The sequence below is a fragment of the Trichosurus vulpecula genome, chromosome 4 (genome assembly GCF_011100635.1).
Source record: "Trichosurus vulpecula isolate mTriVul1 chromosome 4, mTriVul1.pri, whole genome shotgun sequence".
Lineage (NCBI taxonomy): Eukaryota > Metazoa > Chordata > Mammalia > Diprotodontia > Phalangeridae > Trichosurus > Trichosurus vulpecula.
Genome location: NC_050576.1, coordinates 355,816,806 through 355,833,983, shown reverse-complemented (window position 1 = coordinate 355,833,983; position 17,178 = coordinate 355,816,806). Strand labels below are relative to the sequence as shown.

Below are 17,178 nucleotides of genomic sequence, written 5' to 3'. Positions count from 1 at the left end.
CATAAAAATAGAATAACAGTATTTTATAAAGTTATAAAGATCTAGTAAAATGGCATGTATGTAGATGTGCATATGTATACACACATGTAATTAAAGCCTAAAACTGCACTAAGACTTTTGTGATACCCTATATGTAAACATCTAGTTATATAGTTATATTTTACAGATGTGATAAAAAGGCACAATATGATCATATCTGAATGCATTAAGTGATTAGTATTTATAAAACTATATTTTAACAAGCATACATATGTGCCCTATGAAATGGATGAGGATTTGTGATTGTCTGTATAAAACTTTATGATAACCTCATGATGAAACAGAAAAATGCATATGGTTTTTGCATCGTCAGAATATAGAACAACATCCAAAATGAAAGTGGAAATACATTCTCATTCAAATATAAACTTGATTTTTTTATAAACTCTGTCACCTGCAAAGAGGTAGATATGAAGATGTAAAATATTTAAATCTTTTTTAAATGAAATTAATTGGTCCCACTGGTACATTGGTACCTGTGAAATAGTAAATGGACAAGAGGAAAGTCTCCTGGACATTAGGTAACTTATTTTAGGGAGATAATATGAAGAATAACTATACAAAATGAGACGTGGGTCTACAGCAGGTCTAATCAGCATAGGTGTTAAAGTATATCCACTCCAGGGAAATTGCATATTTTACAGAAATTACAGAAATCACATCAAAGTATCCAAGATTTTATAAATAGATGCTTTGTAATAGTATATGTAATACATATTGAATGTAACATCCAATATAATGTTTAAGAACAGCAAGCAGATTAAAGATCAGAGAGTTTCCAATTCATTGTCATTCAGTCTCCAAAGCCTCCTAGGAAATAGAAGGGAAGTACTATGATTAAATATTTACCCTTCTCCATTTGCTTTGTACAGCCACATGATTGGACAATATTAGGTAACTGTGGAAGGGGAGATTACTAGATGCATATTGCAAACACAGAACAAAAGAGCTCAAAAGAGTTCTGGTGTAGTGTCACTCTTGGACTAGAAATTCTACTCAGTTATTCTCACTTTTTACAAGTTTTGCTTATACCTCAAATCAAAATTTAGAAAATCAAAATGCACTCAAACAGTTATCTGTTTAATTGAAGCTCAACTGTGAATACATGTGAAATGGTTTCAAAATAACTAAATTTTCTAGAATTCTTAATTATTGTAAAAAAAGCTTCAAACAATGTATTCAACATATGTTCAGAAAATATTTTAATGTTATGTTTCAAATATTGATATTTCATGAACAATTTTCATTACTATATTTTATAGGACCAAATCTCAAGATAGTGAAACCAGCCCTTGGAAAAAATCTGCCCCTATATGTAGGTATCCACCCAGATGAATTTATTATTACTTCTCCCTGGAGGTAACCTTCTCATGTTTAAATAATAGTGATTTCATCTGATCACACAAAAAGGAAAAACAAAGTAATCCCAAGAAAGTTGTCTCAACAGTAAAAACACCTCAGCAGAGGTGAAATACCAAGAGTATTTCTCTTGAAATCATTGGGAAAATTAATAAAAATCCCATTAAGATATCCTTAAATTTGCCAATAGATCCATAAAGGAAGAAAAGTCTTTATCAATAGTCACTCTATTACTTTTTAATGAGTCTTTTCCTCAATTATGACAGCAAAATGTAATTGAAGAATTAGACCATTATCTGGATAATTGAAGCAAAATTCAGTCTTACATTATGTTATGCTATCTAAAAGTTTCATTTGGGAATAAATCTACCATTTAAAAAGATGCCTTTGTCTTAACAAGATTGTTTTAAAGCTAGGTCACCAGGCACCCACTTTTTGAAATATACATGTCTACAAAAAACTCATTTTTAAAAATACAGATTTTTTTGTACCCAAAAAAGAAGTCATATGACAATGGTTAGAAAGAAATAACCTCAACCCAATATTAATGTTAGCTCTGGAGAGATTATGTTAATTTATGCATCTGTTAGAAAATTGATTTGGTATTCAACAATTTTGAGAAATTATTGGAAATCTGCATTCTGCAAAATTGTTAAAGAATCATAAATATGGTTTATTCCTATTGTGAGGTAAACAGTGATGAATCAGTTTTACTGGAAGTGATTAAACATAATTCTAGAGCTCTTTTCCTGTAATTAAATATACAACACTTCCACTTAAAACAATATTAGTATGAAATGCATTATTAAGTAATGCTTATTTTCCAACCATAGCAGTCTAAGCATGACATGATTAACTTTAATTTTCAATTTCTTTCAATTTCTTTTTACTCATGATATCTTGTATTCTCATTATCTTAGAAATAAGGAATTGACTTAATTTTGAAATGAACTTTTGTCATTCATGTTATTTTAATATTCTATGTATTATAACCCTGTAATCCTAAGGAATCTTGATGATTCCCCCTAAGTATTCTATGAGCCTTAACACTATCAACTGAAACTGGTAAATAACAGTGGCTAACTAATTCAAAACTGTTTGGAGAATGAAAAGTATTTCATTATTAAATTTGCATTCCAGTTATATAGGACCAACTTATAATAAATGAGAAATACTGACTTTTTTGCTGATGATTAAGGAATCTTAGAACATTCAACTGACAAATGAGGTATGACATTCACTGCATCCTTACTGTATTTTTCTAAGTAACTAATTTAAATGAAATAGAAATCCTTACATATTGTCTAATATGAGCAGAACCTACATTGTGCATAACGAGATTTTGGATTTTTGAATCACTACTAACAAAACTGTTCATATTCAGATTTTCATGAATATTTAAGACAAATGTGAAAAATATTCAACTCATGATTTATAAATTGACTGGTGAATACAGACAAATAAAGCCAAATTTAAAGGGAGCAGTATTAGCTGATTTTGAAAAATAAATAATATTTTAGGAAAATAATTATGTCTTTATATATATGTATGTATACGTATATGTATATATACATACATATATATATATATATATATATATATATATATATATATGTCACAGAAATTTCTTTTCAAAGTCTGTGGTGTATGTAAAATGTATACTCCAATGCAGAGGTGGGGAGTTTGTGGCCTTGAGGCCATATGTGCCAACTAGGTACATGGGTACTGCCGTTTGACTGAGGCCAAATTTTACAGAACAGATCTTTTTATTAAGGGATTTATTCTGTGAACTTTGGATCCAGTAAAAGGGCTGCACTTGAGGACCTAGAGGGCCACATGTGGCCTCGAGGCTGGAGGTTCCCCACCCCTGCTCTAATGCCTATGACTTTTTCCAAAGGAACTATAAATTCGAAATTTCTGTGTTGTTTTTGAAAATAACCATTTAATTTGACTATGCATTGTTCATATCAAAATTTAAAAATATAATTTCAAACTCACATTTATACAAATATCTTCACAAAATATATTTATCTAGTAATACTTTTCATCAGCATAGATGTTAAAGATATTCATGGTATATAATATAGAAAGAATAGTTGCATAGTGTAAAAAACAAATGTGATTAATATTAACAATTTTTGCACATTTCAGTTGGACAGAATCACATTTTTAATTCACCATATATACAAAACCATATATCTAAAGAGCTTAAAGGACTTTACAAATAAGCATTAAACCCATTTTTATAAATTTGAAACTGAGGCACAGAGGTAAAGTGAGTTGCCAAAGATCACATTGTGAGTCAGTAGAACTTCTACAATTAAGACTCAGCTTTCTGCTCCAGTCCTCTATAGGAAACAAAATACTTTACAGTTATTATTTCTGCCGTATGGAAATTCACTTTAAAAGTAGAAAAAAAATAATTCATCTTTACAATTTTACTCCCTCAAAAAAGTTAATCCATAAGAAACAAAATATACTTTATGGTTGAATGAGTTATTTACAACATATAAGTAAAGCCTTTATATTTCAAAAGAAAACAAAAGATGAGACAAAAGACAATTTTCAACTCATTATAATTCAGTCTTCATTCCATCAAAGGGATGGGGGTGGGAGAGGGAATTATCTGAAAGGTTGTCAAAGATGGAAATGTATAGGAATTGAATTCTGGGATCTCCAAGAATCACTAGAAAGTAAATCATTTGAAAAGTTTACAAATGACAAAGCCAATTCTGTTAGCATTCCAAGGGTAAATAAATTATTTTCCCATCATTTAGCCTAAATTAAAGCACAAATAAACAGAAAATCTTTTGAAAAGTCTATCTTTCTGGCACCTAAATATAATAGGCCAATTTTTTTTAGGTTAGAAAATCTTCCATGAGAATCATGCTCTATCTATATGACACCAACACACAAATAAGTTACATATGTTTTCCACGGCCGTCCTCTAAGCCCTCCCCAACTTCTACGCCAATTAAGTGAATGATCAGTTAGTTGTATTAGTGTGCAGTAGATACAAGTTTAGGCATTTTTGCAAACTGTTCCTTCAGTCCATTAGGGTAGCTTTTGCTCCATAGTAATTTACTAAATGTGGGACCATATGTGCTACCACATTTAGTAAATTACCACTGAAGCTCACTTTATGCTATCCTAGTGGCCTGAGGGAGTTAATGCAGTTTCCAAAAAAAGTGCTAAGCTTACTCCCAGGAAGGAGTCTGTCCGGGGAGGATCTGACTCACTTACCTTAATTAACTCTGGAGACTGAAATCTGATATGAACTTTATAGGAATCCATCAAAGAAAATCTAGTTCGGTAAGGAAATACATCTTTTAAAAAAAGTAAAATAGATTATTTAGATTATGTTCCCTGATACTGTTTTAATATCCATTTAACAGTAATTTAATAGTAATGAGACATTAAATTTATGCTAGTAGTTATATATGTATATATACACACATGTGTGTTTATATACACACATACATGTAAACACATATATATACACACACACACATATATATATATATATGTTGCTTAAAGGTGATAGAAATATATTTAATGTCTCAAAAATAGTAGAAAGTCCAAATTACCATATTTCAAACATTTGCCATTATGGCATGGTATTTTAAACACTTGGTAATCTTCTATATAGGATTTAGAACATTGAATATCAATTTTTGAAAACCTATTTAATTATAGCCAACATATATACAAAATTTTAAGTCTTACAAAGCACTTTATATGTATTGTTTCATTCACTTGATCCTCACAACATCCCTGTGAGGTAAGTGCTTTTATTATCCCCATTTAACAGACGAAGATACTGACGTTGTAACTTGATGTCACATAACTAGTAAATACCTGAGTCAGGATCCTTAATTAGGTCTTCCTGATTCCAAGGCAAGTATTTTATCAACTACATCATTACCATTTAATTGCTGCTTATGAGTTAATCAATATAAGCTTCCTCTTAATCAAACTGTATATATTAAAACATCCCTTTTAATAACATGATTTCAAATTGACTTTAGGATGATTATCCACTATAAGTTGAATATTTTTCAACAATAGGAAAATATATAGATTTAATGCATAACTAATAAGATTGTAAAAATAAAATAATTTAACATAGAAAATAACTTGAAATAATGACAAAGTCATTGAACACTATAACAAATGGCATTGAGTTGGCAAATAAGATTGTTTAAACCTGTATTGCTGAACTGGATGCAATAAATGAGTCTTTTGTCAACATTTTTCCTCATCATTTACACGTATATCATATTACCACAAATTTTGGGAACTCAAATGGAATAAGATGTAACTTTCAGTACAAAGAAATAAAGTTAAGATTTGCATATCAGATAAAAAACAGAGAGAAGGATATAACATGTTTTCTGTTCACTAGACAATTCAATCTAACAAGATGCTTTTCTTAAAATTGAAGAATGCTCATTGTAATAGCAAGTAATAAGCTTGTAAGAAATTGTGAAACAGACTCAAAAGGATATGAAAGTTTGGTCAAGTCAAGATTTGTACTTAGTTGTAGGGGTTATGTCTACACACCAAATTTTAAATGGGCTTATATTCAAAAGCTTAGTTGGTCAAATTTGCTACAGGCCATAGTACATAGTATATATTACAAAGAAATATAAAGCAAACCTAGAAACTTTATCAGACCAGGGGCTGGCATGATATGAAATTACTCTCAGCAAAGCAGGAAATAGTAATAGCATCTTGAGTGGACATAAGAACAAAACAAAACAAAACAATAGACAACACTGAAAACATTCAATAGTCTCATGTCACAGGTGAAGAAAAGCAGTATAAGAGAAGTTATGTGACTTGCTCAGGGTCATACAAGTTGTAAAAGGAAGAACCAGGACTAGAACACAGGTGTCCTGAGTCAAGTTCAGAGGTCTTTCTATTAGCCAAGATAAATAAATTCCTTTTAGTATTATATTTAGGTAAATAGTTCTTTAATGTATGAACCTAGATAAAATATGCCCTCAAATGGAAAACAATTTCATGTCAATTTGATAGGAAATCTGTAAGATTTATGACAGGGTATGATCAATTCATGTGAATTGATACCTCTTCCCCAGAAGGCATTTTCTTTTAGTATATGTACATTGCAAAATATGGAATTTTGAAGTCAGATACATATTGTAATTGTTAAGGTTATATGACCTAGTTTTAGTTTTATTCAAAAATAGTATGCTTGCAAAAATGTGTAAATGAAATATTTGGAGAACATGTAAATATAGCATTTTTTCCAAGAATAAGCACATGGTCCTAAGTAGTACATGCAAAGCTAAGATGATAACATGCATATAAAAGTATGATTTGATCACTATATAATAATGCTATATTCAAGATGTGTTTCATTTAATTGCTCTATAATTGAAACAAAGTAATATTAGTTGCTTTAATGGTAGAATGAGTATAGAAACCTGTGTAACATATATGTACCTTTAATCTCCCTCTTACTAAAATACTGTTTAAAAAGTCACTTCAAAATACAGGGTTAGGATATTAGCTCATACCGGATTTAGAGAAAAAATCCATAATAAATTCAGAATAAACAATCCATTTCTAAAGGAAATTTAGAATTTTAATTCAACATCTAACTTGACTCTGATTGTTAAGTACCATTTAAATTTGGAAATATTTAAAAATAACCCGGTCTAATTATGAAATATATCAACACAGGCTTTAGATATCCAGAGAGAACAATGCCTTTGTTTTCTGACTGGAATGTGCAATTTCTAGCACCAAGTAAGCAGTTGGTAATAACATAGGTGAATTTGACAGTTCTGAACTGTTAATATTGAGAAGATACTTGGAAAAATTGAAAACTGAGTAAAAGTGGTTGACTTGGACTTTATTTATAAATGGATTAGTTGAATGTATGTGGTTATAGTGGCTAAATTTGCAATAATACAAACAGCACTTCATAAGCTAAAAGGGGTCAAGAAGGAAAAATCAAAAGGCAAATAGAAAAAATGGACATAAAATAATTTGGGTAGGAAACTATAAAATTTAGGGATTGAAATTATAAATGCTCTTATAAAAACATTAAAATAAATAGGCACTGTCCAAGAGTTAACTGCTGGTGTTATATTACTATTAGTCTTAAAAATAAACATTTGCCCAATACGTGTACATAAAAGGAATTCAATAAATGTCTACAAAATGAATAATAAATTAAATCTAGATTTTAATTAATTATAAGCAAAGGTTCAAAATTGAGGATTTTTTTCATAGAATTTGTATTCAGATATGAAGATATAGATAAAATATATCTAAATACACATGATTTCTTCACAATTTGAAGTGTCAAATATTTTATATTTAGGGTCTTTTATATTTTAATCCACAATGTTTCCAATGGTCTATCCAGGAATAAAGCATATGGATGTAAAATTTCTAACTAGCATATACATTTATAAAAATATTCTAGTTGATTAAAAGATAGTTCTTATCACCTTCCTTCTTATAAAAAGTGCAGTCTCTAGGTGTACAACTACTGATAATCTGGAAATACATGCATACATACATACATACATAAGCTTGTGTATGTATATATGTATATATGACTTTTCATTTTGATAATTTAAATAAAATTTATTATAGAAACATAATCAACCTTATTTAAGGAGCTATTCAAGCTATAGTACAGATATGTCTCTATGAACAAAATTTTTACGATTTACTTAAAATCTAGCATGTATATAATATATTGAACATGGTGTAAGAAGCATGATTTTGCACTCTTTTTTCCCCAAATAAATATGCGCATCTCACCTAAATGCTTGTTCAAGTATTACACCTCAATTCAAACTGATACAAATCATGGTATTTTGAATTCAAATATTTTGCTTTTTTTTAAAAGGATACTTACAAATAAGTATTTTCTTAGCACAGTAACTAATCCATGAATCTTCAGATAAATACAGGAAATTATAAGGCCTCTAGATGTGTCATTTTATGATTTCAACTCTTAAACAAGCTTTTAATTATTTTTCTTAAGTTATACTTTTGGGGGATAAAGAAATAAACTTCTCCGTGTTCGCTGATAAAGATTCCTGGAAATAACATTAAAAGAACAGAAGCAAATTCCCATTAGACGTAACTCAGGGAATTTTTCAGAAGTATAGATTTAAATACTTTCTAGCAGGAAAATGTTGAATAAACTAAATATTAAGTTTTTTTTTTTATTTTCACTTTGATTGAGACTTCATGAAATATCAGTTATTCTCCTTGTAACTGCAAAATAAAAATGCTATGGAATCCTGAAAGTCTGTTTTAACCACCAATGGTTTAATTCAATCTTTGTATTAATCAGTGTTGAATGCTCTGACACTCAGATGAAACAGGCAATATGAACAAAATCTTTCTCCATCCTCAAAAATTAATACAAAAATTATCCACCTTAAAATGTAGTGCAGAGTTCTTTGCCTGTCTTTCATGAGCTAACTAGAATGACAAAAACAAGAGTGGGGAAGAAATGATTATATTATGTTTCATACCCAGACAATGTACTATATCAACCTCTTCCCTTCCCCTCATGTCACATTACTGAAGGGTGGTCAATGAATGATTGACATCAAGTGGTTATTAGTCAAGAGGAAAAGAAAAGCTTTGTATTTGGAGCTGTATTGAATTTTTCTAACACATATATGTACACATATAGATATATATATGGAAATAAAGCCATGAATATCTGTTACAATTCAAGAAATATTGAAAAACTCATTAATTTGCAGGCTCATAGCAATATAAACATAGCAAAAGAAGTCTTAACATACATAGAGAACTTTTAATGACACGAGTGCCTGATCTGGAGGGACATTGATGGATGTTTTATCAAATACAATACTTTTTGGGTCATATAGAAGAAAGTAAAGTAATTTGATGATGATGTATTTACTATATTACAGGTTTTTCTCTTTGAAAATAAGCTAATTAGAAATACCTGGTTTCTGGTATTTTGTGCCTGTTTGGGGTTAATATTTAATTCTACATTTAAAATTGCTTCATTACTTTAAAATGTTTACATGAAACATTTCTGTAAGTTGGTCAAATGTGTTAGTTCAGGGTCATCTGAAAAATGTAAAAAAATTAAATGAACCATGTAAATTGAGAACTTATTTTCTCTATTCATATTATTTTGCAGTTGCACAGCTCTTTGAGACCATCCATTGAGCTCAATCAAAGAAGTAACCAGCTTTTGAAATTTCAGAGAAACAGCAGTCATCTTGCTCTTCATCTTCCATTCAGCCCCAAGAAAGGAAATCTTAGCATTATTTAATACAAAGATGTTATACCGTGGCCTTCGTATTAGGAGGAGGAAAAAAAAACCCTGAAGTTTTGGTGCAGTTACATGTATAATTAAAGCTAATCTGACTCATTTTTGCCTATATTTCATCAGATAATTAATATTTTTTTTCTTTTTTTTTTGGAGTGTGGGGGAGGGCCAAATGTTAGAAAGAGCTACAGGAACTGAGTTATCTGCTTAATTACCTCAATTTTTCATGTGGTATGTATCCGGCCTGAATGAAAAGACCTGATTCTAATATCAGAGCTTGAACCTGAAGAGAATAAATGTAAATGTATTTTTAGACATGGACAAATGGGTACTATTTTTAAATGAATCCTGTTTAATTCATAACCTTAGTCAATAGTTTATTAGCTCCAAAGGGCTCCTGTAAATTAGCATGTAACCCACTTAAAGTGGAACCAGAACATTATTCCTTTCTCTTGGTTAATTTACGTATCTGCATTATAATAATGCTAAGATAAAATAGAGAATGGGCTCTTTGTTGAATCATACATCTGAGTCTCTGTTTCAGAGAGAAATATAAGATATTAAAGCAGTAGAAAGTAAAATTTTCTCTTGCACCGACATTTTAATTGATGTGCAACACAACAATTTACTATTATATTTTAAAACTCTGGGGACATAAATAACAAGGCTTCTTGATTCATTCTTGAACTATTAGCATCAACAAATATTAATATGGAGTATCAAAAATCAAACCTTCCCAGGAACTACCCTTAATAAATGCTTTTTGAGTGACTTACCCGAAGCTAGTACATATAATATTGTATATGTTCTGTAATTAACTTATTACATTATAAAATGAATAGAAATCAATAAAAGTTAATCTTTCATGTATTCCATATTCTATTGATAGCCAATTCCTAGTTCTTTACTGCTGTTATTTTCTTGAACCATATAGTTCTGCTCTGCCCTTACTTTCTTTCTGGCCATTGAAATACATATGTGTATATATGTATGTGTGTGTACATATACACACATACATACATGTCTGTATATATATGTGTGTGTGTGTGTATTTATATGTGCATATATATGTGGAGAGAGAGAAGTATAAGATATAGAATAGGTGCTCTTTCATCATTAATGTACTGGATAATTTCATAATTAAAAAGTTTGGAAACCTTAGAAAATATAATGTTAGGTATTGGCAGGGACAGAAATGGTTCCTTTAAAGAGAAAATCAAGAGAGAAATGCTAAAGAGTCAAACTTGACCAAAACAGACTCTTATCAATACCACAACATTCAAGAAATATAGGAAGATTAAATTTACATAACATTCTTTGGAAATTCTTTTATTTTTTGTCCACTCTTATCATGTGTTTCTTAATCTCTGTATGTGCAATGTGCAATGTATATATACACATCTATGTGTGTATGTATATATGTATATATATATATATACACATACATATACATACACATATAAATGTACAAATGTATGCTTTTAAACAAAGCTTAGTTTTGTTGAGAATCTTCTTTTCCTATTCCATCCAATCTTTCACAGAACTTTACAGTATTTCAGGATAATGAAAGAGTAAGGGATTTTGATTTGTACCTTTTATTTAAAAGGAAAAGAAAGACTACACACATTTCCATTATGATACCAAATAATATTGTTCATTGTTTTTTTCCTAATAATGAATTAAATACTGAGTAGACAGATGAGGAGGAAGAATTTCTTTTCATAATCTTAGCATGAATCCTATACCTCCCCCTTGTAAAAAAAAAGTGTAATCAAAGGAAAATGCTTTAAAAATAAATGAAAGAAATATGGGAGTATACTGATATTAGAAGAGGTAGTATGAGGTTTTTGTTTGTGTTTTTGTTTTTGAGTTAGGGAACTGGAAAGTTGTTCATTTGTTTTGTTTTTATTTTTCCTCAGGGAGCATGTGACCACCCATTTATTCTAAATTCAATCAGATGCTGAAAATTTACTCACTGGTGGATGCTGCCTCTTTGTGGCAGGATGCCATGTAAAGTGCTTCTTGCACAGTTAGGTTCATGGACTACCCTTGATCTTCTAATACATTCCATTTAAGGTTATTGGTTACTGAGAGAGCCACCAAAAACTGAATGAAATCTACAGACCTTTACAATCCAAATTATTTCAAACAAGCAGGATAAGCCCTGTAAGACAAAGACCAATGTACTGGCCAAACCTTTTCCCAAGGTGAATAGATAGCATATATGTAATCACCTGTATCTTGAACATTTGAGAGGGAAGTTCAAACTCAGTCACAAAACTCATTATATAACCTTTGAATATAAATTTATATAATTTGAAATATGGACATAATAGCAAACCAATGACTGAATAAGAAAAACCAATCATGATAGCCTACATAATATTTCAATGAAATTTGTGTAAAGCAATATTACTTACCCTGCTCCGTGTATTAAATGAACACTTCAGAATGGAAACAAAATACAAACTTGAAATTTCACTAATAAACATATTAGTGACACATTTAGAAATTTTGAGCTCTCTCAAGCAAAAAACTGATCATTATAGTGTATTAACTTTCCATAAGTATGCAAAGAATTCTTTAAATTGGGCCTAGTAGATTAGTTCCTATCCCTTCCATCTTGATAAAAATTGGAGCATATCCTCACACTTGAAATAATTATCAAGTATGTATTCATAAACTATTAAATATTTCGTGTGCTGAGATACATATGAGACACCATCTTACATTGATCTTATCTTTACGGTAATCAATTATCATTGCCTGCTGCCCACAGGGGTAAAAATAGAATATAAATTTGCACAATCTATCATTTGGTCTTCCAAGGTGCCAGTCTACAAATGGATCTGTAAAAGTGCAATTGCATTTGCCTAAACAATCAGAAATTGGCTACAAGAGTAGTCAAATTATTATATTTTGGTTGGTTAAATGAAAAGAGAGGTCTTTTTTCTCTCTCACTTGAAAGCTACAATTTCCATATATCCCTCTCTAGTTAGCCCAAATTTCTTTAATAGGAAATGCTTTAACTTGTTGGAAAAAAGTAACAGTTATTATTCTTATTGTTATTTTTATGCAGACCCAATTGTGTGGATTGGATTGTCTTTTAAGATTTAGTCATCACTACTGGAAATTTGAGGATTAGGATGCCCTCCTGATACCACTTTAGCTTTGGAAATAAAGCTCCAAACAAATCATAGACTAAAATAGCGAAGGAAAGAGAAATGGGAATGTGCATATAAAAATAGGTGCTACAATAAAATATTTTTATATTTCATCAATAAGTTATTTTGACTAACCAGTTATGGATCATATAGCTCTGCACTCTTTAATGGTTTTTCCACATCTATACTGATCCTTTTCAAGGTCATAATACTTTTTTTTTTAATTCAAATGTCCAGAAAGCATACAAACACATCCTTTAAAAAAAAAAAGAAAAGAAATCTTGTATTAAAGTCAGGGTGTGCTAATCTCTCTCCATAAAAGCCATTTATACCCACCCATGGCTTAAAGGGGGAGGGAATGAAGGATCAGAGGAGGAAAGGAGGAATCTGTGCCCTTCAATCTTTGAAAAACAGAAGTATTCCCCACCACCAAAAAACTTCATTGACCTTTAAAAGTCACCTGAAAAAATGGCCCTCCATACAGCTCCTCTTCCCTCCACTGACACAAGAGCAAGAGTTGTGCCCAGCTTACACAAACGTTTCCTAATTGTAAAAATAAAATGAAATTGCACACCCTTTCAGTATCATTCGCCGAAGCTGAGAATCCTGTGCCAAGGCACTTCACCCTAAACGTTGAAACAACACAATTAATCAAACCGGTTCATCACGTGTTTGCTTGTTCTTGTGTTTGTTTTAAATACAAATGCTCTATGGGGAGTTTGTTTGCCTTTAGAACTGACTAAATGTGGTCTGTTTTTCCAGCACTTCGAGGTAGTCCGGCTCAACGTTTAGTTTTGCTTTTAATTCCAGATACTCATTCCTGTTGGGTTCTACATAGACAGTACTGGGGGGACTATAGAGCACCGTTTCCCGGAGCCTGCTGTCCCCTGCCCCAGAGTGCAAGTACTGATGGGGGCGCCTAAGGTCATAGTTGGGGGAGAAAGTATAGGCAGCAGGGCTGCAAGGGAATTTAGGATATTCCGGGAGGCTACTGCCAGCCGTGGTGGCCGAGCAATGTTTATCGGGTTCTAAAATGCCTCTGTAAAAGCGATCAGCGTCTTGCATTGGTGACAGCAGCTCCTCCCTCGGCTCAATCGTGCTGACACTGTAGGCGGGGCTCCGCAGGTGGTGGCTTTCCCGCCTCTCCTCTTCTCCTTGCTGTAGCTGCAGCTGCTGCTGTGGCTGCTGCTGCTGCTGCTGCTGAGGCTGCTGTGGCTGCTGCTGCTGCTGCTGCTGCTGAGGCTGCAGATGGTGATTACTGCTATAGGTGACCTTGAGCTCGTGCAGATCTTTGTAATCCTCCACCGAATTGCCCTCCCGGGACCGGTAGATGGGGTTTTTGCACATATGGCCCAGTGGGTGGGGGATATATTCATATACGTGGCCAGCGGGGGTTTTCACTTTAGGGAGGGTTGGGCCCCTGTGGTGAGTATGCGAATGGTGGTGGCTGCTGCCCCCGCTGCTACTGTACACACTGTACTGCATGTTGAAGGAGCTCACGTCGGAGTTGTTGGTGCTAGTGTGGTCGCTCTGGTTTTTCTTTCTCCTTTTCATCACCAGAACAAAGAGCCCAGCGGCCACAAAAACTGACATGATGAAGACAAGCAGCAAGCTAAGGATCAGCACAGACAAGGGGACTGAAGAGGCGCTGTTGCCAGAACCACCCCCTGCAGTGGCGCCCGTGCTGTTGAATCTGACTGTGGAGGGCAAAGAGGTGGTTCGTGGTGGGATCTGTATGGAGGACGGAGTAGGTGTAGAAACCACTACATCGGAATAGTCTGGGCACAAAAGCTCCGACTTAATAGACCTCATATCGGTCTCCTCGAACTTCTTGGGGGCTTTGCAAATGACGTCATCCACAAGTACCCCCACTTTGAGCTGCTCCACCCACAACTTCATGCCCACCACGTCACAAGTGCAATCCCAAGGGTTGTCATTCAAGTCGATCTGAATAAGAGATTTCAGCTGATCCAACACTCCACTCACAGGCAGAGAAGAAAAGTAATTGCTCCTTAGATTTAGCCTGAGCAGCGTGAGGCCGGAAAAAATGCCCCCCGGCAGGGCCTGCAAGAGGTTGTTGTTTAAAAACAAAAGCTGTAGGTTAGGGACTGTGTCAAAGGTCCCAGCCTGGATCTCCCGGATAATATTGTATTGGAGGAAGAGATACTGCAAGCTCTGTAGGCCATAGAACAGCTCAGGGCTCAGGCGTTCAATCTGGTTGCCATTAAGATAGAGTCGTCGCAGATTGGTTAGATCCCCAAACGCACGGTCCTGGATCACTGAGATGCGATTGTTTCCAAGGTGCAGCAGGTCAAGCCCTGTAGCCTCCAGAAAATCCGTCCTACGCACAACTGTGATATAGTTCTCTGTCAAGTACATCTTCTTAGGGTTGTAGGGCTTGGGTTGAAGCTCAGAGATGCTTTCTATCTTCCTCTCCTGGCAGTTGACATTGAGGCCCAAGTCAGAAATCTGCAGATTGCAAGAGCACGCAGTAGGACACTCCAAAGGCACCGGCGATTTAGTCTGGTAGGCGATGCTGGGGCCATAGTTGCTGTAGGCCAAGTCCTTAGAGGGCTGGCGAGAGGTGGGGCGCACTCTGGGTTTGTTGGGTTGGCGGGTCCCTTTAGGGGGCTTCAGAGGAGGCTTGTAAACAGCAGAGGAAGAAGTGGCCACGGAATTGACCGAGGCTGGGGTCGTATGTAAATACGCCGTAGTGCTCAAGGGAGTCTGGGGTCTCATTTCGTAGTCCGAGATGAGTTTCCTTGGGCAAAGCTCCTGCTTGGATACTTCATCCAAGTCCCGCCCATGTAACCGGAAAGGCGTCTCACAAACCACATCCCCTACCAAGGCAGAGTAGGAAATGCTGTCCAACCAATCCTTTAGTGAGATCAACTCACAGGAGCAGTTCCAGGGATTTTCTTCTAGCTGTAATTCCACAACTTTATCCATGTGCTGCAAAAGCCCTATGTAGGGCAGAAGCTTCAGCCGGTTGCCCCTAAGGTCTAGATGTGTTAAGGGCACAAAACGGAAAAGGTTGTTGGGTAAACTCGACAAGAGGTTGTCATTGAGGATCAGCACCTGCAGCAAGTGCAGTTTGCCAAAAGCATTAGGTTCGATGGCGCTGATGTAATTGTAATCGACTTGTAGATACTCCAGACTCTCCAATCCGAGGAAAGTGTCATCCCTTAGTAATTCCAGTTTATTATTATTCAGATGCAATCTTCTTAAACCTCGAAGCCCATGAAATGCCCCTGTCTCAATGTCCTGGATGACATTGCTCCCTAGATGTAAAATTGAAGCCCCAGTGTAATTGACAAACTCATTGGGGTAGAGACGGTTCAAAAGGTTGCCAGACAACAAGAGGTGATAGACTGGAAAGCGTGGAGGGCTGATTTCTGCAAGGCTGATAATCCCCCTGTTTTCACAGCTCACTGTTAAGATCCCGTCCTTCTCCTCACAAGGACATGCATTGTCACAAATTTCCCCATAATAATCGATGGTTTCTGCACACGAAAAGACGAGAGATGTTACAGCAAACGCTATAGTCTGCAGCATCCAGATATGCATTTTTCTGTTGAGGTCCTGTTCCAAAGTTAATGTGGAGCAGCAAGGGTACATTTTACCTCCTGTAAGGAAAACAAAAGAAAACACAGAATATGACCAAACATTTTAAACAGGAGTGTTAGTCTTTTATTTATTAAATGTATTTTTCTCTACACTCTGGGAAAAGAAGGTTGTCCTTATGGGGTCCTCTTATTTTTTTCTTTTTGGTCTATATTTATTGTTGTTAAAAAGTAGTAAGATATAGAAGCTCATCTAAATTCCCCAGACTTAGTAAAACTGACTGTCAATGATTAAAGGGCTGATTTGCAAATCTGGATGAGTTATAGATCTCTTTACAAACATAAGGTCATATTAGATACTGTCCCATTTCAGGATTTTATCCTTCCTCCCCCCTCTCTCAATCCCCCAAGATCAACCCATAAATATACATAAAATGGCTGTCAGTTCAGTTTCATGGTTCTAATTTAAGAGAAAAATAGCACCATTTCATGAGGTTTCCCACCTCACCTATTACCCAGCCCTCTTTCTTTTTCAGAACCTCTTCAGTGAACAGCGCACGTTAAGGTCTTTCCCCCACGTCTTTTTTTTTTTTTCCTCTCCGGAGAAGTAAAAGTGCTACATACAGTACTTAAGTTATTTTAGACAGTTGCTGAAAATGTCTGTGTATGAGCCCCAAAGATACTTCTTAAAAGACCAAAGGAAAAAAAAGTAAGTTAATGCAGGAAAATAATCCCTAATGAGCTC

At 34.0% G+C, this 17,178-nt stretch overlaps 1 protein-coding gene across 2 annotated transcripts in view; it reads right to left on the bottom strand.

The window, feature by feature from the left end:
* Positions 1 to 13,137: 13,137 nt before the first annotated feature.
* SLITRK5 (SLIT and NTRK like family member 5) overlaps positions 13,138 to 17,178 on the bottom strand; it is a 6,843-nt gene continuing 2,802 nt past the window's right edge. For both annotated transcript variants that reach the window (XM_036757788.1, XM_036757789.1), the window contains one exon: positions 13,138 to 16,496. In XM_036757788.1, the coding sequence (XP_036613683.1) occupies positions 13,600 to 16,496 (2,897 nt within the window). In that variant the 3' untranslated portion in view covers positions 13,138 to 13,599. The remainder of the gene's footprint in view (positions 16,497 to 17,178) is intronic.